We start from the raw sequence: 27,179 nt of genomic DNA on the forward strand, positions 1-27,179 counted from the left end.
AATGGTCTGATTCAGTATAATGCAGCTTCCTCCTTTTCTGGCTGGCCATCTGGTCATAACACAGAGTCCTACAGACTCAGCCATTTTCTGACCTAGTGCCCAAGGAGCTCCACTCACAAGCATCTAGTTCTGCATGGCATAATGTACATACCAAGGGAAGGCCAGGAAAGGAGGGAAGAGGGCTTCGTTTAGCCCTGTGCCCATCTCTTCCAGAGCACATCACGGTGACTATATGGAAATGCATAGTGCCTGTTTCCCATTCGCTGTGTTTCATCAGCATAACCCTCTATCATTAGGATGAGGAGTTGTGAATAAAGGATATGAAAGAAACAGATGAATGCCAGATACGGAGGGCCCAATATTCTATGGCGAGGTCCCAATGGACTTCCCCAAACCCTCTCCCAGCTGTCTCTAAGGCTGCAACAGCATAGAGCCACTGCAGTATTGCTGAAAATCAGCCTATATCAGCATGCATACTCCCCCCCTTTTTATTGAAATGCTGGCTGTAGCTCCAGACACCACTGCAAGGCAGTTTCACTAAATCACTGTGCAGTTAGCCTCTATCCAAAAGGCAAAAAGAGGGGGGAAACACGGCTGGCAATTTGTCATCTGAGACATCTCTGTACAGTCAGCTTAGATATATAGTCCTGAAGAGGCATGGGCAAATGTATAATCTTGCTTTCAAGGGCTGAATCATGTAATTGTACCACCGAAAGTCATCAAGAATTTGCTAAATAATCACTCTACTTGGTAATTATGTAAATGACAGCTTTTGCAATCCACACAACATATTTGCTTTAAAGTCTGCATGATCCTAATGTATAATAAACCTTTACCATTACACTCAGCATCACTAATATATTCAGCACTAGCTTTCAAACCATGTCAAATGCTTTAAGACATGCATACTAGGTTGATCTGGAAAAGAGCAAACTGAACAGATTGGTTCCTGGGAGTCAGCCTTGATCTCCCTTAAATATTAAAAAAACCCCTCTGTGTGCACACAAGTTCCCAGGCTAAGAGCTTGGTGCTTTTGCACAAAACCAGACAGAAGGGAATCAGGAAAAGCAGCTATTTTCTTGAGTGGAGCTCGAAGCGCAACTCCTGCTCAACAGGATCACTTTACTTTTCATGCTTAGGTATGTATAAGACCCATGAGCAAAAAGTGAGGAGTGGCCCAAATACGTCTTGTCTCAGGCAACCATATACTGATTCAGGGGCAAACAAGATGTGACATAATTGCCATTGTTTGGCCTTCCATGGTAGTCAGCAACGAGTCAGGACTGTGGTGTGTAAGGATGGCTTTTTATCCTTTGACCGCACCACTGTCTGGGTCTGAATTGGGAATCCCTAAATTGCTGCTCACAGTTCAAGGAAAGTTGACCCTTGGCACCAAATGATTTGAATAACATGGCATGTGTTTTGGCCTTAAGAGTACAGGACCATGTAGGCCAGTTCTGCCTGTTCTGAAGTGCAACAGCTCTCCGATATCTGTGGTAGAGGTCTTTTTCAACCCTGCTACCTCAGTCTTCATAAGCAGAAATGTCTGGGATTGCAGTTGGGAACTTACGCTTGCAAAACATGCACTCTCCCACTGAGCAAAGGGCTCTCTCCAACGGGGGAAATTATCCCTCAGCCCCAAAGTACTGAAATACTCCTCTTGTTTCCTCTTATTTTTAAGGGGTGGTGCTGTGGTCTAAACCACTGAACCTCTTAGGCTTGCTGATCAGAAGGTCAGTAGTTTGAATCCGCATGACAGGGTTAGCTCCCGTTGCTCTGTCCCAGCTTCTGCCAGCCTAGCAGTTCAAAAGCATACCAGTGCAAGTAGATAAATAGGTACTGCTACTGCAGGAAGGTAAACAGCATTTCTGTGCGCTCTGGCACTCGTCATGGTCCTCCGTGTGCCAGTAGCATTTTAGTCATGCTGGCCACATGACCTGGAAAACTGTCTGTGGACAAACACCGACTTCCTTGGCCTGAAAAGCGAGATGAGCACCCCACCCCATAGTCGCCTTTGACCGGACTTAACCATCCAGGGGTCCTTTACCTTTAGGGGGAAAGGCCATCAGCTTCTCTCTGCAGGCATAAGGTCCAGAAGCAGACCCCTCCTGCAAGAACTCTGTTTTCCCTTTGCACTTACAGATTTTGAACAGAGATTGGGTGAGTATTCAAAACTGGGGCCTGAACATTTTTAAAAGTCTAATTCAAAAAGCATGAGTTCTTTAATCGTTTAGCAATTAAAAGGAAAATGAACAGTATAAAGTTTTTGCCTTTCAATTAAGGTTAAATTCTGTATCCATACCATCTGTATTCTCCATAATGACGACTGCTGTCCAGACCACAGATGTCAAGCCATTAGTGAAACATCATCTGAAGACATGTAGTCCACCTTTAAAAAAAGAGGAGGGGGTGGAAACTGTTAAACAATACAATTATAGTTATTTCAAGACCTAAGCATCACACTTCCTTTCGATTACTTCTTTATGTACAAACTGCTCACTTCACCAGAATAATCTATTTTTAAACACAGAGCTATTAAGTCAGTTTCCGTCTGCATGGAATGAAATTATTATCCTTTGAGTCCTTATCCAGTAAGCACTTCCAGGCATCTTTTAAATCAATGTTTTCTCTTCTAACTGTAACAGTTCCTGCTCTGAAGACACGGGCGTATCAGTATCAGATCATTTTTCACTGCTAAGCAACAACACACAAGACCAAAGGAAATTCAGAAAGAAATTGGGGAGGTAAAGGGAGGGGAAGATGGAGGAGAGGAAGAAACGCTGAGGAGATGCATGTTGAGTAGAAGTTGAGGTGATAAGTAATCACTCATCTTATTACTGTTGGAAGCATTGATTACTCTGGGACATGGCCTATAATTAATGTGCTGTGTCCTACAGCTTTCCTAGTTTAAAAAGCAAGTTGGGGGGGGGGCTGGAAGAGAAACTAATTATAGACATGACAAGATATTGCCAGGGTCCTTCCCTAGGGTTCTGCCTCAAGTAGCTGATTATAGACACCTCTAAAGGGCAGCAAACTGACAGATATTTCCAATTCCCATTTATAGATGAACATCTATGGATATGTATTAGCTAATATGAAAGCTGATGTAGGTAGTTTTGGAGAATAACTAGCCCCTTTTTTGTACATGTTAATAGATAGGTCTGGATTTAAAAAAAAGTTCACACATCACAGTAAATCATAATTCAGCCTTTGCTAACTTGATGCCTGCCCAATGTTTTGGATTACAATTCCCATCAGTCGTGCTGGCTGGCGCTGATGGGAACTGTAGTCCAGAAGATCTGAAGGTTGGAGAAGGCTGCCAGGTTTGGGGGAAATAAGCAAGCAAGCAACAATAACAATGAATCAGTCCTTAGACATGACCATTACTGCTTACATTATTGTTTTTCTGCTAACAAAGCACACATACCCATGTCAGTACAACACTGTGGCTACCTGACTTTTGTCATAAAACAAGCCCCCATGCTTGTCAACGATTATTGAAAAGATTTAGAAAAGTTTCTGTGGTGTTGTCTCTGCTTAGTAGCCATGTTTTCAGCAGTACTGCTAGGTTCCATAAATCATATACATCAGTAGAAATAACTTTCTGTGCAGGATTATCTGAACAGTGTGTCAGTAGAACAGTATCAGGAAACCTTCAGTTTAAACTCTAGGCAATCATTGTGTAAGCACAAGTGACATCTTTAATTTTAGTGGACGTATCCATTTGAAAATATGTTCTATAAAATAATTATATATACAGAAAATGATATAACAAAGATGTAGAATATGTGTATCAATTAGATGTGGAAATTGTCAACATCAAGCAAGCTTTCTTTATTTGCCTTTGTTTCTCATTCACAAGGACATGGTTTATAGAGACAGCTGTAGTTTGCTTTATATTTGCGTCAACTGAAGAACAACAGGTAAACTGAATCTAAAGATCCAAAACATTCAAACCATGTCAAACTACAGTGGAATCCTGTGCGTGTTTACTCAGAAGTAAGCACTGTATTCTTCATTGTTACTAACTCTCACCTATGGACGTTTAAAGATTAAGTTCCACTGAGCTGGCAGCTATGGTTTGCCACTTCCGAACCGACAATGCATAGAGTCACTAAGATCAATGCCTGTGGCATTCACTGCAAGGAAGGACCCTTTGATCATTTAGAGGCATTTAAAAACAGTATTTTGAAACCAAGATCATTTCTCCCCAGTGGGATGACAAGTTAATGCATTCTCATTAAGAGCTATTGCAACAGCTTTCTGATACTGCCTATCATTTGCAACTGCATTGCAGCAATTTAACTCGGCATTTCATTATTGGAGTTCAAACTGGCAGTTAACAGAAGTATTTGGCCAGGTTACCTTCATATCCTCCCAGCTGCCAAATCAAAAGGAAGAAAAGAAACCCAGACGAGCCTTCTCTTTCTAGGAAGCGCTCCAAACACTCCTGAAAAGTCCAGAGTTACACTGGCAAAACATGTAGTCACTCCAGCTGCTAAAGAGTTGGTCAGCTGACTAATGACCTTGCTTGAAAAGCAAATACAACCTTTACTGTGATAACACAGAAGGATGCAAATAGAAGTCGTGTTCAGGCATGGTAAAAACATGGCATTTGCAAGAATCTTCATATACTCTCCAAAGAAGGATTGTCTTATTTTTTGAAGCTCCAAGAGAAACAAAACATCTGATTAACTCCAAAGAGGAAATGCCTGAACCAAGTTGTGAAATAATTATCTTTTTTTTTTGGAAAGGATTATTTAAAAGGCTGCCAATAATTAACAGTGGCAGAAACATAAAAAATATTTTGGGTAAGACAAGCAAAGCCTGGTTCTACCTCATATCACAAACCTTCCCAAACAGAAACATGATTATATTGTGCATTAATATTCCCTCAGAATTCAGACACTGTGGATTTCAGTAAGTTTTATATTCTAATAAAAAGTTATGGATTGCAGCCTTAATTAAATGTTCAACTTAGTGTCTGATTTACTTGTAGTCTGCAAGTACTGCTAAAAGGGCAAGTTTTATTTTCTGAATTAAGAACAATGATAGATGCCACATTGATCTGCCTTGTAGCTGTAGGTCTTAGGTAGGTAGAAAGGTTTGTTTTAACAGCTGCATGGCAGGCATTCAACAGGAGCTTTTCCCAGCATGGAACTGTTTCACCTGCTAGGCTTCTGCCTAATACGCTGCTGTCAAAAGGTACAGGAGAGCAGGCAGGGAAAAATGCCAAGTAATGGCATAGGAAAGTAAAAGCAGCCCTGCTGGAAAAGGCTATAGCTCAGTGGAAGAAGGACAATACAGTGGTACCTTGGTTGTCAAAATGATCCGTTCCGGGAGTCCGTTTGACTTCTGGAACTGTTCGAAAACCAAGGCGTGGCTTCCGATTGGCTGCAGGAGCTTCCTGCACTCAATCGGAAGCCGCGTTGGATGTTTGGCTTCCAAAAAAGGTCCGCAAACTGGAACACTCACTTCCGGGTTTGCGGTGTTTGGGAGCCAAAATGTCTGAGTACCAAGGCACGACTGTAGATTATTGTGGCAAGATAGGTTGTGCACTCAGAAGGCCCCAGGTCCTATCCCCAGCATCTCCTGGTAAGGCAGGGAATGTCCCTTACTTGAAGTCTGGAAAGCTGCTGCCAGTTGGTGTAGACAGTACTGTACTGAGCTAGATGGGCCAATGGACTCACTACGTATAAGGCGGTTTCCTTCGTTCCTACGGATCAAGTCAAAGGTCCATCTAGTCCAGCATTCTGTTCTCACAGCAGTGAAGCAGATGGCTATGAGCTCTCTCTTGCTTGTGATCCCCAGAAACTAATATTTAGAGGTAGTATATAGCCATCGTGGCTAGTAGCCATTGATGCCTTGGGAAAGCAATACAGTGTGTTCGCCACTGCTGGGACTGGGACCCTTCTCCTTTCACAGATGTTATTAGAAGACACTTCCTCGTGTGAGAGAAAGAAAACGCAACTTGTGAGGCAAATGATCATCACTGCCTTCTCCACCTGGTCCTGCTATACAGCTCCTCTCTTTGAAGGAACTAAATGCACCTTTCAAAAAAACAAAAACAAACAAACTGGGAGGGAAAGGGGTTCCAATACAGATTTCAGTCATGGCTGGTTGCTTTTAACCTTTTCAAAGGCACAGATAAATTGGTTTTCGTTTTTGTTTCTATCTATTGCTCTCCCCCGCCCTCCAACCTTCAGTTTGGTTCTCCCCATTTCCACCTTAGTTTGCAATCTTCTTTAAAATACTGTATGAAAATTCACGTGCATTTTGCTATGCATTTCACCTAGCATTACTCTGCAATTTTGCCTAAAATATACATTTTGTTTCCAATCAGCTTCCCCCCAATTTTGGGACATTATTTTCACTAAAATAAGCATTTTTGTGCACACTTTTCTTTAACATATGCCTTTTGGGGGGGGATGCATGTTGGGTTGGACAACTGGACTGCAAAAAATCAGAAAACTAGAAATTTTGAAGGATAGGTGTGTTTCACTGTGTACAGTAAGCCCACCACTTACATGGGGGTTACGTTTTGGGGATCTTGCCTAAAGCCAAGACACATTGGGTTCAATGGTGGGTGGGATTGCCAAAGACTCCCCCCCTCAGACGCCACCCCCTTTCCACGCCCTTTTTATTTTTTACTTTTTACCAAGAGCATAAATTGAATGTGCACACGTTAAATGTGCATAAGTTGTGGACATACTGTATTTTATTTGGGAATTGCAAACTGGGTAAATTACCTGAACAAATTTCCCTGCTATCCCTACTAGCCAATGCTACAGACAAGACAGTTCTCTGGATTAGATGGGGACAAGTGATCTCAGCCTTTGTACAACGCAGAGGTTGGCTTTCAGCCCCAAATATCAAACCATGCATCTTAAGTGACAGCTTTCTGCTCCAACAAAAAACCAACCCATAGGAGGCAAACTGGAGTTAAGACAGGCTCCAGAACCTGAGCACAAGGCAATGGGCGTGAGGGTGGGGCACTGATCCCCAATACACAAAGCCGCTTTCTGAAGCCACAATTATCTGCTTGTTCAGAAAACCATTTCACAGGAAGCAAACTTGTGATGGCAAAAGACTACTTGCCCCAGAACCTGAGCACAAGGCAGAAAGGAACACGCAAAACTATCCCTTCAAAGCAACAGAAGGTAAAGTCGTGAAGCTAAAATAACTTGTCCCAGAACCCAAGTCCAATGGCAGAGATGGGCTCTGATCTCCAACACACAAATACAATCACAGTATGTCTCTATCTCTTTCATGATCACCCCCAAACTGTTTCTCACATACCCAACTGCCAAACTCCCTGATGCCAAACAAACAAAATCAAGTTTGTTCATGCTACTAAATAAAAGTAACAACCACATTTGCATTTTAAAGTCACACTGACTACACTTTTGGGGGTTGTTTTTTTAAATAGTGTGAATGGAAAGCAAAGTGAAACAGCTTTGATTGTCTTATGCTACAACATCATGGGCGATTAACGGATGCCACAGCAAAGATGGTTGTTTGTGTAGAGCTGAATTGGGAGCCCAAGAGTTTATTCAATGCACTGACCACCATATGTTGCTGGTTTCAGCTTTCAGCAGCCCCAGCCAGCATGGCCAAGCACAGGGCTGGGGGAAGCTGTAGTCTATAACAGTACCTGGAAGGCACCATACCTAGTAGAGATGCTAAATAATAACAGCAGTGTCCCATTCTGAAGAGGTTATTTTGGCTGAGGCTTCATATCTTCCTTGCTATACCATCAGTCTACAGAGAACCAGTGAAGACATTGGATCTGTGCAGAAGGACCAGAAAAATCGGCAATGCATCTGTTGTCATTACTGAGCATTCAGCACGAATGATTTTATACCTCAGCTGCAGTTCAATGAGTAGCATCTGTAAGAGCAGGCAGAAGTGGGAAGAAAGCCCTTTTCAGAGTGATCCTGTGGTTTAAGGAGACCCACTTAAAACCCTGCTGACTAGTTGTTCACTAGCCACCCCTTGACTAGTTGTAAGCAAGGAGGCAGGCAGGCAGGAGAGTTGGCTGAGGTTGGTGGGGCAGTGTCCCCATTCACTCTGCTGGACCATCCTCCAGTGATGGCAGCTGTAGCTTACAGCAGTGAGAGGTAGTAGGGAGAAAGAGGTACTGTGCCACACTGCTGCCCCTGAGCAAGAGTGGGCTCTGCCAAGCCACAGAACAGGCTAGATTAACAAAATCAAGGAAAACATGAACATGCCTTATCTGAGACCCAAGGTGGACGAAAGACCTGACTATTGGCAATGGAGCTTTGCGTGAGGAAACTGAACAAACAACGTCAAAGTGTCACCACACTGCTTCCAAGATGCAAAGCACACTCAAGTCAGCTGTCAGTTTTTGAGGCTTATTGTTGGGGTCGGTGGGGGAGATCTCATTAGAAGGGGAAAGATTTCATAATAGCTAATAAAACTCGCCAAGGTCTAGATAATGCTTTGATTGTGACCTGAGAGAATATTGCAACAGGAGGCGTGCCAGAGTTCTGTCAAAAGGCTTTCGAGGTGAAACTGAACCCACAACGTTCCGATTTGGTTATCCAGTCATGTCCTACTTATTTTAAAAGTACACCTCTTTTGGATCATGAAAAGGTCGTGGGGGCAGGAAGAGGAGGATTAAGCACCTCCTCCTTTGGTGCCGCTGCTCCGATTAAAATTTGAGCCCTCAAAGTTGCTTTGTAGTAGTACAAACGAAAGCAACAAGGGGAATGGCTCTCTCAAGGCATATTGTCATTTTGGATTGAAATTCTAGATGTATTGAAATGTATTGTTGGTTTAATGTAGTCCATCTGGCTACAGGAGCTGAGGTTCAGGGATCCTACAAGAGGAATGTTATAGCTGGACAGGCTCTAGAAAGAAATCTTAGGCGCCTGGAAACACAGATACCTCAGCCCTTACCCACTTTAATCTGACCTCTCGCCTAGTCCATCCATGATTCCTTGATCTTCTTTCCCTACTGTGAATTCTGCAAGGAGATACACACACAGCACCAAGTGTGAGTGCACATTTGCAGATTGATCATTGTCTATTTTGTGAGATGAATTACTTAAGTAAAAAAAAACCAAACCCACACAAACAAATAGAAAGCCAGCTGCCAAAACACTTGACGTTTAAAACTAAATTCAGCAATCCTAATCTGACCTAAATGGCCGACTAAGCTTTAGGCTGGGTCAGGTACACCCATCCCATGAAGGATTAAGATGCTGAATCAACAAATTCCCTTCAGGAACAGGATTGTGGCATCTCAACAGGAGCTAATTAAGAACTCCTTCCTTGTGGGCATCAACTAGTAAGCTGGCAGTGGAAGGACCCCATGGTCTCCTTTATGCTAACCATGTTTTCTGTCATGAAATAGCATTTACACCCTTATCCTCCTTTGCCAGCTACCCATATGTGATCTAGCATCTCCTGTTTAAAGGCTCTCCAAAGAGCTCGTCTGGGTAGGTGGTCCAGATGAACACAGAGCAGTGAAGCAGAATCGTCAGCAAAAGCCACCTATCAAATGTAAATGCAGACTCTGGGGGAATATATGCGGTACATACTTTTGAAATCTGTTTGGATATACAGATGCGTACATAATGAGTTTTCAATCTGTCAAGTGAAGAACAGGGAGAAGAATTAGTTATGCAGGAAAGGACTCAAATGATACACGATGCATGAAAAATGCACACACTAAAGATGGGATTTCAGGCAAAGAAGCAAAGTGTTGAGAGCTAGTTTAGGCTTTACAGAAATCTAAAATTGCTGGCTCTAGCCATGCACATTGACTTCAGTGACTACAATTAAAAGCTTGAACTACATGACATTGTGTTACTTCTGCCTGCCTGCCTGGAAGGACTGGGCGATGGGCTTCGTGGGGTGGTGAATGCTTCCCTCCGTGAGGGAGCCTTCCCAGACCCGCTGAAAGAGGTGGTTATTAAGGTAAAGGTAAAGGTACCCCTGCCCGTACGGGCCAGTCTTGACAGACTCTGGGGTTGTGCGCCCATCTCACTTAAGAGGCCAGGGGCCAGCGCTGTCCGGAGACACTTCCGGGTCACGTGGCCAGCGTGACAAAGCTGCATCTGGCGAGCCAGAGCTGCACACGGAAACGTCGTTTACCTTCCCGCTGGTAAGCGGTCCCTATTTATCTACTTGCACCCGGAGGTGCTTTCGAACTGCTAGGTTGGCAGGCGCTGGGACCGAGCAGCGGGAGCGCACCCCGCCGCAGGGATTCGAACCGCGACCTTTCAATCGGCAAGTCCTAGGCGCTGAGGCTTTAACCCACAGCGCCACCTGCGTCCCTCAGGTGGTTATTAAACCGCTTCTTAAAAAACCATCTTTAGATGGCCAACTATCGCCCAGTCTCAAATCTTCCATTCTTGGGCAAGGTGATTGAGCGAGTGGTTGCTAAACAACTCCAGGCACGCCTGGAAGAAGCGGATCATTTGGATCCCTTCCAGTCGGGATTCAGGCCTCATCATGGGACTGAAACTGCCTTGATCGCACTGGTTGATGATCTCCGGCGGGCTAGGGACAAAGGTGAGAGCTGTTTCCTAGTTCTGCTGGATCTCTCAGCGGCGTTTGATACCATCAACCATAACATCCTTCTGGACCGTCTTGAGGGGCTGGGAGCTGGGGGCGCTGTCATACAGTGGTTCCGCTCCTTCCTCCTGGGCAGTGTTCAGAAAGTGGTGGTGGGGGATGAGTGTTCAGACCCCTGGGCCCTCACTTGTGGGGTGCCTCAGTGTTCTGTCCTCTCCCCCATGCTTTTCAACATTTACATGCAGCCACTGGGAGAGATCATCAGGAGGTTTGGGCTGGGTGTTCATCAGTATGCAGATGATACCCAGCTCTACCTCTCTTTTAAATCAGAACCAGTGAAGGCGGTGAAGGTCCTGTGTGAGTGTCTGGAGGCGGTTGGAGGATGGATGGCGGCTAACAGATTGAGGTTGAATCCTGACAAGACAGAAGTACTGTTTTGGGGGGACAGGAGGCGGGCAGGTGTGGAGGATTCCCTGGTCCTGAATGGGGTAACTGTGCCCCTGAAGGACCAGGTGCACAGCCTGGGAGTCATTTTGGACTCACAGCTGTCCATGGAGGCACAGGTCAAATCTGTGTCCAGGGCAGCTGTTTACCAGCTCCATCTGGTACGTAGGCTGAGACCCTATCTGCCTGTGGACTGTCTCGCCAGAGTGGTGCATACTCTGGTTATCTCCCGCTTGGACTACTGCAATGCGCTCTACGTGGGGCTACCTTTGAAGGTGACTCGGAAATTACAACTAATCCGGAATGCGGCAGCTAGACTGGTGACTGGGGGCAGCCGCCGAGACCATATAACACCGGTCTTGAAAGACCTACATTGGCTCCCAGTACGTTTCCGAGCACAATTCAAAGTGTTGGTGCTGACCTTTAAAGCCCTAAACGGCCTCGGTCCAGTATATCTGAAGGAGTGTCTCCACCCCCATCGTTCTGCCCGGACGTTGAGGTCCAGCGCTGAGGGCCTTCTGGCGGTTCCCTCATTGCGAGAAGCAAAGCTACAGGGAACCAGGCAGAGGGCCTTCTTGGTAGTGGTGCCCGCCCTGTAGAACGCCCTTCCATCAGATGTCAAAGCGATAAACAACGACCTGACATTCAGAAAACATCTTAAGGCAGGCCTGTTCAGGGAAGTTTTTAACGTGTGATATTTTAGTGTATTTTTGGTTTCTATGGAAGCCGCCCAGAGTGGCTGGGGGGGCCCAGCCAGATGGGCGGGGTATAAATAATAAATTATTATTATTATTATTATTATTATTATTATTATTATTATTATTAATTGACCTTAACATTTGGGGGGAAATTAATGATTCCCTCCCTTACTCTCATCATGCTATATTTTGCTCAACTAAACTACTTATTATACAGCAAAGGGTTGACTATTAGAATATACCATTTTATGATTTACATATGGGCCTGGATAGAAAACTGAATGCTTTTTGGTTCCAGTACCTTAAAGGAATAGGTTCAACTGACTGCACTGGCCAACAATAACTAGTTTACTTGATAAACCTCTACAGATGCTGCATATTCACAGCTATAGGAAATTCACAGAATACCAGACTATTCGCTGTAATGTGTACATGCACCTAGAATTTCGAGGGGGGGGGGGAATGACAGCACAGCATTCAGATAGTAATTTCCCATGCCCTGTGGAAATAGCAAGTACTTTTTCCCAGGGACGCTACTGTACACTACACGGGGAGACAGCTGTGTGAGATGCTTTCGTGTTTCCATTGGCTGAATGATGGAGGAGCAGCACAGGCTGAAATTCTGCATTGGCATTTGATTAATCACCCTTTTGTGTGCTATCCAATAATATGTGCAGAAACATAACAAAATAAAAGATTTAAAACATTTAAATGAAAATATTTTTTCTCTGTATAATAAAAATGTAAGAATGTCATCATTAAGTCTCCATTGGATGATCTGTAGTGCCGCATCACAATCCTGGGTTTGCATGAAGTCTGGGAACAAAAGTCTGGGAAATTAAAGCCACTCATACTCACCCATCAGGGTTGAGAACCTAGGCCAACATTCTTAGTAAATAACACATTGCAAGACCTAGATATCCCACTGCATCCAGAAACCATATGTTGTCAGTTAGCCCAACCATCCTCTCTCGTTTGAGCAGCTGTTGTTCAAACCAAGACCTGCAGTGAAGCATCATTTCCTCCCAAGCATGTGGGAGAGAGCTGGGCCACTCTGCACCATCTGCCATTTTAGAATCCTACATTTCAAGTCCTGCCCACCCCCTTCCATACAGCAGCATTTTACTGGTCAAATACTGTTCTGGTGCCAGGCAGAGAAAGGTTCTCCAAAGCCTTTAGGATACAGAACTGGAGGCTGGGGCTTTTTATTTATATACTGCTTCATTGCCATGGTGGTTTGTAAGCAGCTTACAAGTATAAGACCAATGACAAAACACACATAACAGTCTCTCATCTCTGCTGTGCAAAACTGCTTGCCTGACTGATAGCTGTTGCAATCCTTTCAAAGAGGAAGGCTGTCAGCATTGGAGTGAGGGGATATCTCATCTTCTTAACAGTTGGAAGCCTTTACACACTTACTTACACACACACACACACACACCAACCCTATGCCTGCCAGGATCTGACTGTAAAAAGGAATATATCTACCAGCTGTAATGATAAACTCAAACCTCTCAGGTGTTTTGACAGAACTTTGCACATACTTTGCTTTTAAAATCAGATCTGTTTCAGTCAAGTGGAACCGTGACACTGCTGGGAGGATCACTAATAATGTAAGAGCTGTTTTCTAAAGGCAGTATCAGGTATTCAGGAATATGAAGCAAATCCTTTGGTGCAGAACAACCTCCTCTGGAGCATTTGGATTCAACTTCACAGTGCTGGGCCTTTTTCTTAAACTTGTTATCCATGTAGGAAAGTTTTAATTAAATCCTGAGGGGTGAAGAAGTGTACAAACAATGTAGAGGTCAGTCAGCCCGCAACTGAAATTTGCAAAGAGATCATATTTTTCTTTTTCTGTTTAAATGACTTCTGATTTTGAATGCGGTGATAGCTACTATCTTTTCTCCCATCAAAAGAAAGTATTTACTAAGAGATATGAGCTTGGCATTTTCTCCACAGGAATTCATCTGTCTCTCTCGAGTTGAAAATTTGCAATCAGCGTTATGAAAGCTTTATTTGTCCCTTTAAACTAGGGATAGGGAACTTTTCCAGCTCCAGGTCTGCATTCCCTGATGGACAATCTTCTGAGGGGCATATCCTAGTGGTAGGTGTGGTCAAAAGCAGGGAAAGCAGTGCCTGTGGCATTATTACAGCTAAGATATATTGAAGCCTGGGGAAAAACAACAACCCCACAATTAAGGGCATGTATCAGGAGCAGTGAGGGATATGGCCTGGGGCAGAGGGGCAGCCTGGGCAGAGTCAGGAGGGCTGGATTTGGCCCCCAGGCCTAGAGTTCCCCACCCCTACAATAAGCTAACATGAGAGATGGATTTCGTTTTAAAAAACTTATTTATAGATTTACTGAGTAATCTTATGTATACTTATCCAAAATTAAAACTCACCTGTTCAATGGGGCATTGGGGGGGTTGGGAGGGGGTTATTTATTTATCTATTAGATGTATATACTGCACTTCATCATAAGATCTCAGGGCCATTCACATAATAATTTTGATTAGTTTCATAAATATGAAAACACATAGGGTATTATTCAGCTAGGGTTTACTCGCAGCAGACCCACTGAAATTAAATGAGCATGACTAAGCCAGGGGCATTAATTTTAACAGGTCTACTCTGTATAAAAGTTAGTTTGAATACCACTCAAATGATATTGTAAAACAAACACAGCATTTCAGAGACTTTAGGCACATTAGTTAAAGCTTCTGCCCATCATAATTTCACCAGTGTTTCAACTTGAGAGTATTTTTATACAGAGCATACCCCACAAATTATTCCTTTCTTTTGCCACGTAAGGTTAAATACACCACCTCTAATGTTCCAGTTAAACTCTAGACTAACAAAACTCTTGGAGGCATAGAAGGGTTCCTGAATTTGAGACTCCCCCAGGAGACTCCATGCACTGCATGGACTTCGTGCTTTTTTAACCCATGAAATAAATTTCCTTGGGCAAAGATGCTCTTTAGTTTCTGCCATTATAAGGAGATTAGACAAAATTAAATAAATCAGATAATCTGTGAGCCATTATTCCATACAAAGTTCTGTGTTAGAAGGCTCACTCTCCTTGACTAATACTGTTCTTAAGTTGCTTGGACTCAGCGCAACAGCTGAGCTGGACCCTAGAGCAAAGGTGACTTGAGAAATCTCCCTCCTATGGCCCCTACTGATAAACCAGAGAAGTAAAGGTTTAGAAAGAAACCTCCTTACAGTTACTAGACAGCTCCTGCAAGATGCTTTCACACGGCTATGAGAAGGCAAATCCTTTGCTGCGTGTACCGTTTTGAGTACTGAACTGTTTGGAAATTAGTCATGAAACATCTGTCACAGCCATGTGCAAGATGGGACACTGATAGTGAGAAGCACTGGGAAGCAAACAATGGAAGAGATTTCCAAGGAATAGAACTGGTGTAGCTGTGATTGGCTACTGCCTGTGTGCTTACTTCCATACTCCTATTCAACCCACACATTTGCAGCATGTGCAACTTGCACCATGAGACTCCTCAGTTGCAACTAGCGACTACACTATTAAACATGACAAGCCGGTGATTTTAAAAAATCAGCCCCTGGTGGTAAGCTATATTTATCACAGGGCACTCCTTAAATTTCTAAATCATTGTTGTTGTTTGTCTATGGACCTTATGAGACTTGGATAAACAAAGCCGGCTGCTGTGTAATTAACTTGGAATACCTTAATGCGAACTCAATTACTTTCAAAATAATTGGCAAAACCTCTACTGAGTCCATAGGCAGTTAAATAGTCATTTAACAAGATGGCAGTAATGACTATACACAGCCATCCATTTTTGACTTAAAATGCCATTTTCTCCTTATATGTAGGGCTGCTTTGATTGAATGTCTTCTGAGCAGATTCTCAGGCATATAATGCCCCTCTCCAAAATTCTGAGGGGGAAGTATGGCTAAATGTTTTGTACAAACAAACAAACAAACCAACCAACTAACCCCTGACCTATCTCCCATTAGGATATAGTTTGCAGAATTATTTCTATATTTCATTATGTTGCATCCTTTAACAGGTTCTGGCAAAGAGAAAAAGCAAGGGATTTTCTAAAGAGTAAATCATTAACCCACTGAAGTCAACGACAAAGCTCCCATTGACTTCTCTGGGATAAGAACTTGGACGTCAGACAAAGGCAACCTTGCCTCTCGCAAACTAGCTTATCCTTTAGTCATATGTAGCCTTGAGTGCAGGTCAACACTTCCCAACACACCAAATGCTGGGAGAATTATGTTTTTACAAAGCTAGACAAAAATGCTGTTTTGTTCACACCGTGAATTGATGGCACAATAGAAGTTATGTTATGCAGACAACTGGAGAACAATGTCTATACAGTGGTACCTCAGGTTACATACGCTTCTGGTTACATATGCTTCAGGTTACAGACTCTGCTAACCCAGAAATATTACCTTGGGTTAAGAACTTTGCTTCAGGATGAGACCAGAAATCATGCGGTGGCAGCACGGCAGCAGTGGGAGGCCCCATTAGCTAAAGTGGTGCTTCAGGTTAAGAACAGTTTCAGGTTAAGAACAGACCTCCAGAACAAATTAAGTACTTAACCTGAGGTTCCACTGTAATAAATATGCAACGTTGAGTGGTTTCCAATGAGCTTGTTTTGTGTGGTTGATACTTAAGATTCTGCTGTCCATCATGCACATTGTTCTATGTCCTACATATGGCAATCCAGCAAAGTTAAGACCAACAGGTAGAACAGCTTTCTGTGACCTTGGGCTCCCCACCCCCTAATGTTTCTAGCTACAGCTTCCATAATCCTGGCTGTTGACTTGGGCTGAGGGGGACTGGAGTCCCAAATATCTGGCGGGCACCAAGTTGGGGAACACTTGTCTGGAATGACCCTCTGTCTGTGAGACAGTTTTCTGCCCCCATCAACCTCAGGTACAGTATGTGAACACCTTTTCAGAAGTAGGCTCCTGCTTTCTATGAAAATTAGTGGTTTGGTGGGTATGACTTCTCTTCATAATTTCCATATTGTGATCATGGAACAAGACAAAAGCAGAAAGGCATGTTCATCTGACGAGATCCAGCTCGCCATCAGTAAGAATCAGTCTCACACAGAGATGGGTTGAAGAATTCTGGCTGCCTTCGAGCTGCTGCAGCACAGCCTTTATTGTGTAAAGTCCGAAAGATACAAAATACAAGGAATGCAACCTTTTCTAAGCCAGCAGATAAGGACCATCGCACTAGACCACGCAGACAATCAGGCTATGTTACGTGGACCAATCATTAGGACAGCATGAGCTGTCCACGCGTTGATCATGCTCCAAGGATGCTTTTAGTTATGAAAGCACCCTGCAATATCAAGAACTTTGCTCATGCTCTTATGTACAAGCAATCATTTTCCCACATTCATCATGTGGAATAGTGGAGTTTGAGGGGGTGGGGAAACAGGCCTGCAAACCTTAACCGTGTTTGTTCATTTTTTAAGGAGTCATGTGACCCAAAAAAGTCTCCACAGACAGTTCAGCCTGGACCTGCAAAGTTATTAAAAACTGAAATGAGTGTTTGATTTAACATGGGCATTTTTTATAACCTGCGAAGAGGTTTTGAGAATCTAACACCTGTTTCTGCTATCAGCATTTAAATGCTAAGGTGCCTCCATTTGAGCCGGTGCTATCACACAGGTTTTAGACTAATTTGTGACCAGAATTAAGTGCCTAGTCTTTAGCTCGCCCTACATGTTTCATGATGATTAATGGCCCAATTGGTTTGGGATGGGAGCCACATATATCCTGCTCTGCCAAGTGGAGACTGCCACTTAAGGAGGCTGCGCTTTGCTTATTCTTTATCGGTATTTGACTCACCAGCCGACATTTCCTTGTCTTGTAACCAAAATGGTGTCAAACAGACATCTCCAAGAGATAAAGGTTAAAAGACAAAACCCAGCCTGCACCAAGTATCAGCAAAGGTCACTTCCTAATGACAATCCTCACTGAACATTCGTTCTGATGTGTTTATAGTAATGTTATATGACACATGACAGAGCCTGTGTGGTGTAGTGGTTAAAGCGTCAGACAAGGCCTGGGAGACCAGGGTTCAAATCCCCACTCAGCCATGAAGCTCGTTTGATGATCTTGGGCCATCATTGCCTCTCAACTGACCTACCTCACAGGGTTGTTGTGGGGAGTTAATTGCAGAGGGGGAGAACCAGGTACGCCACCTTGAGTGCCTAGAATTGTACCAGGGGGAACACTGTACCAGGGAGAATATGAAAACAAGGCAGTGAAGAAGATGAAAATATTGATTTGCTAGCATACTCTTAATCTCTTAATTCTGAGAAATTTCTTAATTCCCCAGAATTACGTTGGTCCTACACAATGCTTTGAAGTAAATTGTTTATTTCCTCATTTGGCAGATAACCGCACCTAAATATTTTGGCTGAACAGGCTCTCATAGGCCCAAGAGTGAGGGAGGTAAACCTTTCGTAGGAATCTGAATTTCTCAACTCTGAACTCTACAGAATGTAGTGACCCAATTCGGACTTCGTGTGCTTCAGTTCTGCTCTCCTCAGTTTGTTCACACCCACCCAGGCTCACTTGTACAAACAAGTCTCTATGCAATCTAACCAAACTACTTCTCTCACAAACAAGAGAAAGGAGGGGGGAATAGTACAGTCATCCCACTTCTAAACACTGCAATATAGCAATGAAAGGCAGCGAGACAAGTACTCTCTATTCATAAGCATGAATTTAGGTTTCAGACTACAGATTATTTGCCAACTATATTTTTATGAAGCCGTTTTGAGTCCTGTGGAGACTTCTTGACTTCAGAGAAGGAATAGGAAGAGTGGAACCTTATTCTGGGGAGGGACCCAGTGGTCTGGGAGGTGCTGACCCATATTGTGGAGAGGTACTTGTTCAGAGAAAGCACACACCCCCAAGCATTGAGGGAGAGCCGCCTAACTAGGCCTCAGCTCCACTTGCAGCCAGTGAAGCACTTCCCACCCCCAGGGGAGCACCTGAGCCTAGAGTGGATAGTGAGCTGTCAACTGCTCCCATCTCCAAGAATGCATCACTGGTTGCGCCAGCGCAAGTGGACCCAGCCTCCTGACAGAAGTGCCCACTTGCTAGCCCGATCCCATGCCTCAGTATGTAAAACACATAAATGGCTGTGCCTACCCCACTCTCCAAAAGCAGAGCTCAGGAGGCATGCCAAGTGCCGGGATGGTGTCTTCGTAATTTATGCCAATCTTTGTAACTTAGAACTCTGATTTAAGTGGCTGATTTGCACACCTGGTAATCAGTTTAAGAAACTGAGCTATGAAAGCTAGGAGCTAAATGGCACCTTAAATCTGGGTTATGGGTGCAACAATGGAATATCTAGGCGCACTTTTTTTATATAACAAGAATACAAAGCTGAAAATCAATGGACTGCAACTAAAATACTATGTTCATTTTTCACATGGTCTAGTCCTTTCCCTGCCCACCCCCCTAATATTCTTAGGAGGGTCTCTTCTCCAGTCTTCAGAGAGTAGCTGGAAGCAGGGAGGCAGAAAAAGGTCCTCCTTTCCTTCCACTCTGCAGTTTTATTCTGAAATCTTAAGCGCAGTACTGTGCCCAGAGCTCAGAAACTGCTCGCGTTAATGAAATTCCCTGTCGCAAAATGCTCCTAGAACAATGGGAGTTTCAAAACACTGCTGGTAACCTGATCTATGTTTGGACTGTGCGGCGCGGCCATCTTTGGAATAACACCCTTAGTAGTAACCAAGCCAAGAATCCCAAGTCCTGCGCCGACTAGTGGGTGCCTGGATAGTTCGGAACAACAGCACTAAATCAAGGGTGGGGAACCTCATGCCCAGAGGCCAATGTGGCCCACCAGACCTATCGCTGTAGCCCTCAGGAATCTTCCCAGGCTGTGTCTCCTGTCAGGCCTCATACAGTCTCCACAGGCCAGGTGCTTACCAGCCCTACAATAAACACTCTTCAAGTGCTTTTGCCTGGCTGGGATGCGTCCCTGAACTGCGCATATGCCTATTGCTTAGGAGATACGTGTATATGGGTGCGAGTATAGAAATACCTGAATTTCACATAGCTGGAATGAAGCCTATGGCAGAAAGATAAGAGTCACATCCAGTGTTCCACCTACTTTTATTTCGAAACAGGCCCTCAAGCTGGACGGAGCAGCTTGCAGGACCATATTCAGCCCTCAGGCCTGAGTTTAGCCGCCCTTGCTTTAAAAGGTAAAAAATCTGGAAACTCAAGGAAGTTTTTCCTTCTCCTGCAGCAGTAGCTAGCTATTTAAGAACATCTTTTTTTGTTTTCCTTCCGTATTTCATTCTTTAAAAGGAAATGTGTGCTTCCCTTGCCTCACCAGTGCAGGAGGGCACATCTCTTGTTTCAACAATAAATAAATTAGTAAAAGAGGAATCAGGCTTCCACGAAACAGCCGTAATACTAAGAGGAAACTTGCCATCCCTCTGCACATCTGCAGAATACATTAGGCTGGGAAAAGAAACCCCTTGGTTTTGGACAAAGGAGTTAAAAAGAGAACCGGAAGGGAATTGTGAATCCCTTGGCACCTGTCTGTTCTTTGTATGAAGTATCAGGTATGTAAGTCGCTCTCTGCCCCTAGGACAGGTAATCTATACGTTCACATAAATAAATGCCAGGATGCTATCAGGAGGGATGAACTGAGGAGGCGTGTCTGACCATCAATAGTTGTAAGAGTTTGCTATCCACAAACAAGTCCAATCACACAATACCTGTGCTTTCAATTCAAATAAAACAATTACATAAAGGGAAGGGGGTTGTGAGGTTGTTTCTGACATGTCTATGATTCTATGTTAAAAATTAGGACATGTGATGTAGCCCCGACTCTAGAAATTATTTAAATCAGATACTCTTCTGGAGCCTTCCCAACACAAAATCACTGGTATTCTAAATACAACAGAACCTGCGCCTCTCCCCACAACCAGACACTTTAAAGATGCAGAAGTTAAATGGGTGGGGTGACTTGCTGAGGAGAAAGCACTCTGTGCTTGCTCAGAAGCACTCTTTCTATCTTTCTCCTTTCATGCATCTGAGGTCTGAGTCCCTACCCTGTTTAAACCGATCGGGAGGAGAACCCGAATCGCACCAGCAGACAAACGAGCTGAGCAAGGTAAAAAAGAAAGGCACCGAGAACGGGAGATCAGCTGAACTCAGCAAGTGACAAGGAGGACCCATCAGTGGCGCTGAGCTGCGCTTCTCTTAGAGCGCCGGGCTTTTCCTGTCCTTGGTTTTCAACACGGCAGGGACAGATTACATTTCTTCCCTTTGAGCATGATCCTGTAGGGGGCAGCCGCTCCATGCCAGGAAGCGAGCACTTTGGGAAGCAGCAAACTGCCCAAGGAAAAAGAGTCCTTATCATCACCATTCATGATGATGATGATGACGATGATGATTATAATAATATAATATAATAGAGCCTCAGTTCGCATTTCCTCCGGCTAAACCTACTCGAAACTGCGTTCTCGCGCTGCGCAGCTTCAGTCCCGCCACCATCGACTCTCCCCCAAATTTATTCGCCGCACCCACACCCCCTTTGAGCCTCTTGCTCTCTCTCCTCCATCCTTATTTCTGGCCAGCCTGTTCTAAGATCGGAAGATCCCGATCTCTTGGCGATCGAGCCCCGGGAGCAAAATGTTTTGGTTTTTTTTAAAGTCCCATTGGTCCTTTGCAATGGGGAGGCGGCAGCAGCAGCAGCCCAGACCTTGAGCTCTGCCGGCGCGGAAGCGAAGGCGCACAAAGAAGGAGGCAAGTTTCCTTTACCTGGGCCCCGTGGCTGGGACTGCAGCTGGCCGGAGTGAGCCCCCCGGCCGCGCCGAGGAGGTGTCCGCCCGGGGCTCCTTTGCCCTCCTGCGCCGGCCGGGGTTGGGGCGGCTGCTGCTCCTGCAGCTCCCCTCCCTGGGCCGGCTGCACAGCGCTCTCTGGAGTCCGGCGAGGTGCTGGAGAAGCAAGCGGGGCTTCTTTGCAGAGTTTATGAGCCTCCTTGCTCGCTGCAGGGGAAAATCTGCCCACAATGCTCTGGCGTTGCAAAAGAGAGAGAGAGAGAGACGCTGCCCCCTCCCCTGCGCTGCTTGGGCTGGCGCGCACAGAGAGCCACCTCTCGTGATCGCGTTAAAAGGAAGCATTCGAGTGTCCTATATGTGTGCACGCATCTCCTTCGTGGCCGTTGGGCTTACGTGTGCTTATTTCGAAGTGAGCCCCGCGAAAAGCCGAGAGAGCAAAGGTAGTTAGGGCAGAGTTATTGGGGCGGGGCGGGCTTCGCAGATCGTTCCCTCTGACCTTTCCTTTTCTCTCTAGCATTTCTAGCCCGCCCTTCTTCACCCCAAGGACTTCAGGATCGCCTCTTCATTCCTCGCATTTTTAACCCTGTTCCAACAACAACCTTGTGATGTAGGGCAGGCTGAGAGACGGTGACCGAGCCAAGGTCATCCAGTGGTTTCTGCGCCTAAGGGGTTTGAACCGCATTGCTGCCCTTTCTTCCTGCTCGTTTTCAAAGGGCATTCTGGAGATAATTTCTATCTAGAGGCTGTAATTTGCATGCAAAGGTTCGGAATACTTCAAACGGTGACCGTGACTGCAGACCTTAATTGCAGCAAACAGAGCTCTATTGTGATCCAGAAGTCAATTGTCTGGAATACAGTACTGGGGTTCATTCTTCGAAGGTGTAATAAATATAATGACAATGCTTTTGAGCATGAACAGTGCCCATATCTAGGTCCACCTCCTTTGGGATTTTCACACACCTTTTCATATACTATGTGAACTGGCTTCTTGCCAGCAACAGTGGAAATTAAACCAGCTAATAAGGAAGCTTTCATAGAATTGCATGACCCATGTAAGGTCACAATGTTGTCATTTCATAAGTATTGTGCCACGTACCAGAAAAGTGGTTGGTGCAAAAGATTAATGCCATGGTGTATTAGCCCAGCACATCTTTGGGTCCCAATACATGCATGCTATGACTAGGAAGCTTAGAGCCAGCACATGCAGCTGCCATTGTGGTGAGCAATGGGCCATCTGAACTCCCTTTCCATGTGCCGAACTAGAATTCCAGAAGTCATTGCAAGACAGTCCTCTCAATGTTGAGGAAATATCCAGATATTTGCCTAGCTATGTCCTTTCTCCATGAGCAGAGGGGAGAAGAGAGCTACCACAGATCTTTTCAGTGGCCAGTACCAAACTGTGAGGGGGTGGGGTCCTATAAAATGGCCCACACATTTTCCAAGCATCTTTGGATGCCCTCTAGTGTGTCTACCCTTTCAAGTAGCCTCTAGGCTTTAACAGACTGGAACATGGACCCAAGCTATCATTGCCAAACATATGACAAGTGGGAAACATCTTGAGATAGTTGCCTCTTGCCATTTCTAAATCAGTGATTATTTCAGCTGCTGCTGCTTTTGGGTTGTCTTGTGATACGGTTCAAACACACAGAAAACACTTAAAAAAAAAATCTGTCCTATTACTAGGCAATAGTACACACTTAAATAAATTAGAATATGAAAACAAGCAGTTTGCACCCAACACAACATATGGTTCACACACTTACACTGAGAATCTGACAAGACATGGCCTTGCTTGGGCTTGTGTTGTTCCAGCAATGTAAATGAGACTGTTAGGTATGCACTCTGTTTTGCTCTTTGGCCTTCTGTCTGCTCCTGGACAGGAGACACTTGGCAGTCGTATAGCAGTGCTCTCATTAATGCAAGATCAGGTTCCCAGACACACCAAGTCCCACTCATCAATCTTTCTCCTTGTACTGAAACCAGCAATGCAATGCTACTCCGGTGCTAAGAGCAAGATGCCCTAGAAGGGGGAAATTCATCCTTCCCAACTTGTTTCTCAGCAATAAACTATTTATGGCTAAAAATACGTTTTCTTTTCTCTTCTGGAAATGTGCTCCTGAATCAATTCACCCAATATAGTTTCGCAAGATATACAGCATTAGTTGGCCCAGTTATGCAACAAAGGTACTGTTTCCTAGACTTAGGTGTTGCTGGTGTTCTTGCAAATTGAACATGTGAGGTTAGATTGCTATGCAAGCTGCAGGAATCAAAGAGCAAAGCTTAATAAAACAGAAACCAAAACTAGTAGAACCTGAGGCTCTTGAACCTACAACCCTCAGATTGTCATGAACTGGTAGGACGATGGTGAGGAGGAGGAGGAAGAATATCCTGGCGAGGGGTGAGGCTGGGACTGGGACAAACCAGAGCAAGCAGGGGATAGGGAAGGAAGGAGTGTACTCACAAGGTGATGTAGGACGGCAAGGGGATGGCTGTCAGTGCACAGGAACCGGAGCAGCAGGACCCATCATGAACACAGTGGGCTCTGAGGCGTAGGGAGCAGCAGGAGTGGTGCTGTAAGAGGCTGAGGTAGGCAATAGCCCACAGCCCAGCTCCCTAGTTGGCCAGGTGGGGCTCGCTAACTCTGGGAGGAAGTGTGTGATAGGCTCAGAACAGGTGAGGGTCACCTGCCCCATCAAGCCCAGATGCTGCGATGCTGCAATCAGCATGCAAAGAGGGAAGCAGAGCTGAGGTGCTGTGTCTGCTCAGCTGCCCATCTTGAGGCACTTTGGCTTGGATGCTCCTGGATTTCTCTGGGATTCTGCTTTGGGTTTGACTCTGAACTGTATGCTGATTGTGGAACTTCCCACGTTGCTACTTGGACCTGGACTGTGTTTCCTGGACTTTGGACTTGGCTTGTGTGGCTGCATGACCCCTGGATTTCGGACTTTGGATGCAACATTTTGACTTGCTGCCAGGTAGGCCAGGGGTTCAAGACACAGATTAAGAGTCTGATGCTTTACCAACTGAGCTATCATTACACTTTTTTTAAAATGCAAGAAAATGAGAGTTTAGGATTGAGAATAAAGTAGTCATTTGCACTAGTTTGCAGAGGACAGGGTTGTTACTGAAGGATTGTCTGACCCAAGTCTGGTTTAAATATAATTCATCAGAAAAAAGGAGAGCAGGGTCATTGAAGTTGTCCATCAACAGCAGGCACCTAGACAACAAACTGAACAGGCAGGCAGTCTCTCTCTCTCTAGTGGTAGATGCTAATTGTATTCAAATCTGTGTCTTTTTTTTGTTAGACATAAATGACCACCCTAAGTATTATATTCAGAGAGAGAAGGAATATTGTCAGTTTGGGAGTAAATCATACAGGGGTTTACTTACAACAGAGAATAACTTGGGATATTCATGTATTGTTGTTTTTTAAAAATAAAATTAAAAAGCTGTTTCCTTCATTTTTCAAGCTATGAGCAATACACTTGCAATGACCAATGGACATTTTTCAATTTTTTAAATATACAGCCAATTCCATATGCTTCAGAGGTAGTATGCCATATAATTTGTGCGGTTTATCTCCAGCTTTTGGCTATCTGAGATTTATATTTATTCAAGGATAAGATCAGAGGATTTGAGCCACCACCTCTGCTGCTTGGTGAATGTGCAAAAAAGGGAAAAGATTATAATCTGAAATGTTAATGGAGAAAACAAAAAGTGAACATTGCTTGAGAAGATATAGTGGATGTTTCATACATCTCAAGCTGGCTGGATTTAACGCTGATTTTCACTTCTAGTCTGGAGAAATAACAGCAACAGAGGTGTAAATTTGAACTGAAGCACTGACAAATATTTGGCATCAATAACATTTTCTGACTACACCTACAGTTACTCAGGTTTAGCTGCTGTAAGGCTGTGCATGCAATACTGGCTAAAAATGCAGCTAGCCCTTTATTTCACAATTTGGTTGGGGGTAGAGAATGCATCCATACTCCCAGCATTAGATTGTGAAGCTCTGTAGAGTATACACAGTTAGCTGCAATCTACATCTGTCCTGTAGTTTCTTGGAAAATACTGTGTTCTGATGAATTTTTCCCAAACCAGCTTTGATCTGATGTGAAAACTTCAGCCATATAAGGACATCCATGCCCCTTCTCCACCCACTATTAAGTAGTGGGTGGACATAGCAGACGACACAGATATTTCTCCAAGTAGTTCTTTATAAGTAAACTGGGACTGAACTGAACAGCAAACAGCTCAGCCGGCCTACTTTTATAGGCAGCCGCTGTCAACATTTTACCAACAGCAGCCCAGAGTTTCCCGCCTAAATTAACTTACCTGGACCTGAGTGAAAACTATATACACAATACCCCCTGGTGGCTAGGGTGAGAACTTCAGTACATAACAGGCAAACATCAGGTGACTTAGAAATACAACCATACTGACTTCACTGTGTTTTTAGCCAGTAATGTGTGCACAGTCAGCATTTCAAAATAAACTATAGGGTAGATACAGGATAGCTATGGGTTGTGGTTAACATTGATTTTTAATTTTTAATAAATATTATTTATTTATTAAACTTCTATACCACCCCTCATCCAAAGATCACAAGAACACAAAAATGCACACCATAGTAACCAACAAAAACAAGATTCCCTCTCTCCCCCCTCCCAATTTAAAAGGCCCTAGATTGTTTAATTAACCAAAGGCCTGAGAGAAGAAGAATGTTTTTGCCTGGAGCTTAAAATTAGGGTTGCCATATGTCGTCTTTTTCATGGGTATGTAAAATGAGAGTCACCATAGCGATCCAGATTTAGAAGTAGAAGTCAGCAAAGGTGTCCCTCTTTTTTTACTCTTCAAAATATGGCAACCCTACCTAAATATACGTAATGAAGCTGCCAGGTGAGCCTCCCTTGGGAGAGCGTTCTACAAGTGGGGGGCCACCACAGAAAAGGCCCGTTCTTCTGTTTCCACCCTCCAGACTTCTTGTGGAAGAGGCACACAAAGAAGGGCTTCAGATGATGGCCACAGTTTCTGAGTCAATTCATATGAGGAGAGGCTACAAAGTAAATGGGTGTGTGTAGCACAGCCTAATTGTCCTTATTTTTCAACTTCCACATACGTCCTCAAGGGCAGATTCTCAGGCATCTGTTTCCAATATAGAATAAAGGTGGGAAGAATAACACAAGTGATTATTTTCCTTCTGAAACATGCATTGAGAACTTGTCATGTTGAGCAGATGGGACAGAGAGCGGGAAGGGTGGTGGCAGTACAGTACACCTCACGAGGCCATCCTTACCTTATATTTTATGATAGTTCTGAGATGAGTATTAATCCATGAGTCAGATAAAGCAGTATTTAATCAAACAATGCTAGCAGGCAATGCAATGTGAATTGAAGGTTAAGGTTGAGTCCCACGCCTGCACGTAGGCAGTATTTCACCTTAATGAGATTACCTTCCAAGACCCCTGGGGCCTAAATAAATTAGTAGCATTTAGTGATCTTCTTCAGCAATAGCTCTGTCTTTTGAAAATTAAAATTGATTCTTATTGTCTTGACATGTGAAGATCCAGAATGTGCCCTTTGACCTTGTATGTCTAGGGGAGCTGTCAGCAGATGTGGAAGCAAAAGCTCTTATATCACCATGAGCAGATTGTGTGTCTCAGGGCCCCAA

The 27,179-nt window shown here is 44.2% G+C and overlaps 1 protein-coding gene across 7 annotated transcripts in view; it reads right to left on the minus strand.

The window, feature by feature from the left end:
- KANK4 (KN motif and ankyrin repeat domains 4) overlaps window positions 1–27,179 on the minus strand; it is a 64,057-nt gene that overhangs the window by 24,090 nt on the left and 12,788 nt on the right. For 2 of the 7 annotated variants that reach the window (XM_083742851.1, XM_083742847.1), the window contains exons 1-2: window positions 4,366–4,475; window positions 2,303–2,389 (exon numbers count right to left, since the gene is read on the minus strand). In XM_083742851.1, the coding sequence (XP_083598977.1) occupies window positions 2,303–2,318 (16 nt within the window). In that variant the 5' untranslated portion in view covers window positions 2,319–2,389; window positions 4,366–4,475. Of the gene's footprint in view, window positions 1–2,302; window positions 2,390–4,365; window positions 4,476–7,864; window positions 7,884–21,485; window positions 22,051–27,179 lie in introns of those variants that run through there. The other 5 variants (XM_083742846.1, XM_083742850.1, XM_083742849.1 and 2 more) reach the window with 5 other exon arrangements.

Source organism: Podarcis gaigeae (assembly GCF_964106915.1).
Source record: "Podarcis gaigeae genome assembly, chromosome: 6".
NCBI classification, from domain to species: Eukaryota; Metazoa; Chordata; class Lepidosauria; order Squamata; family Lacertidae; genus Podarcis; species Podarcis gaigeae.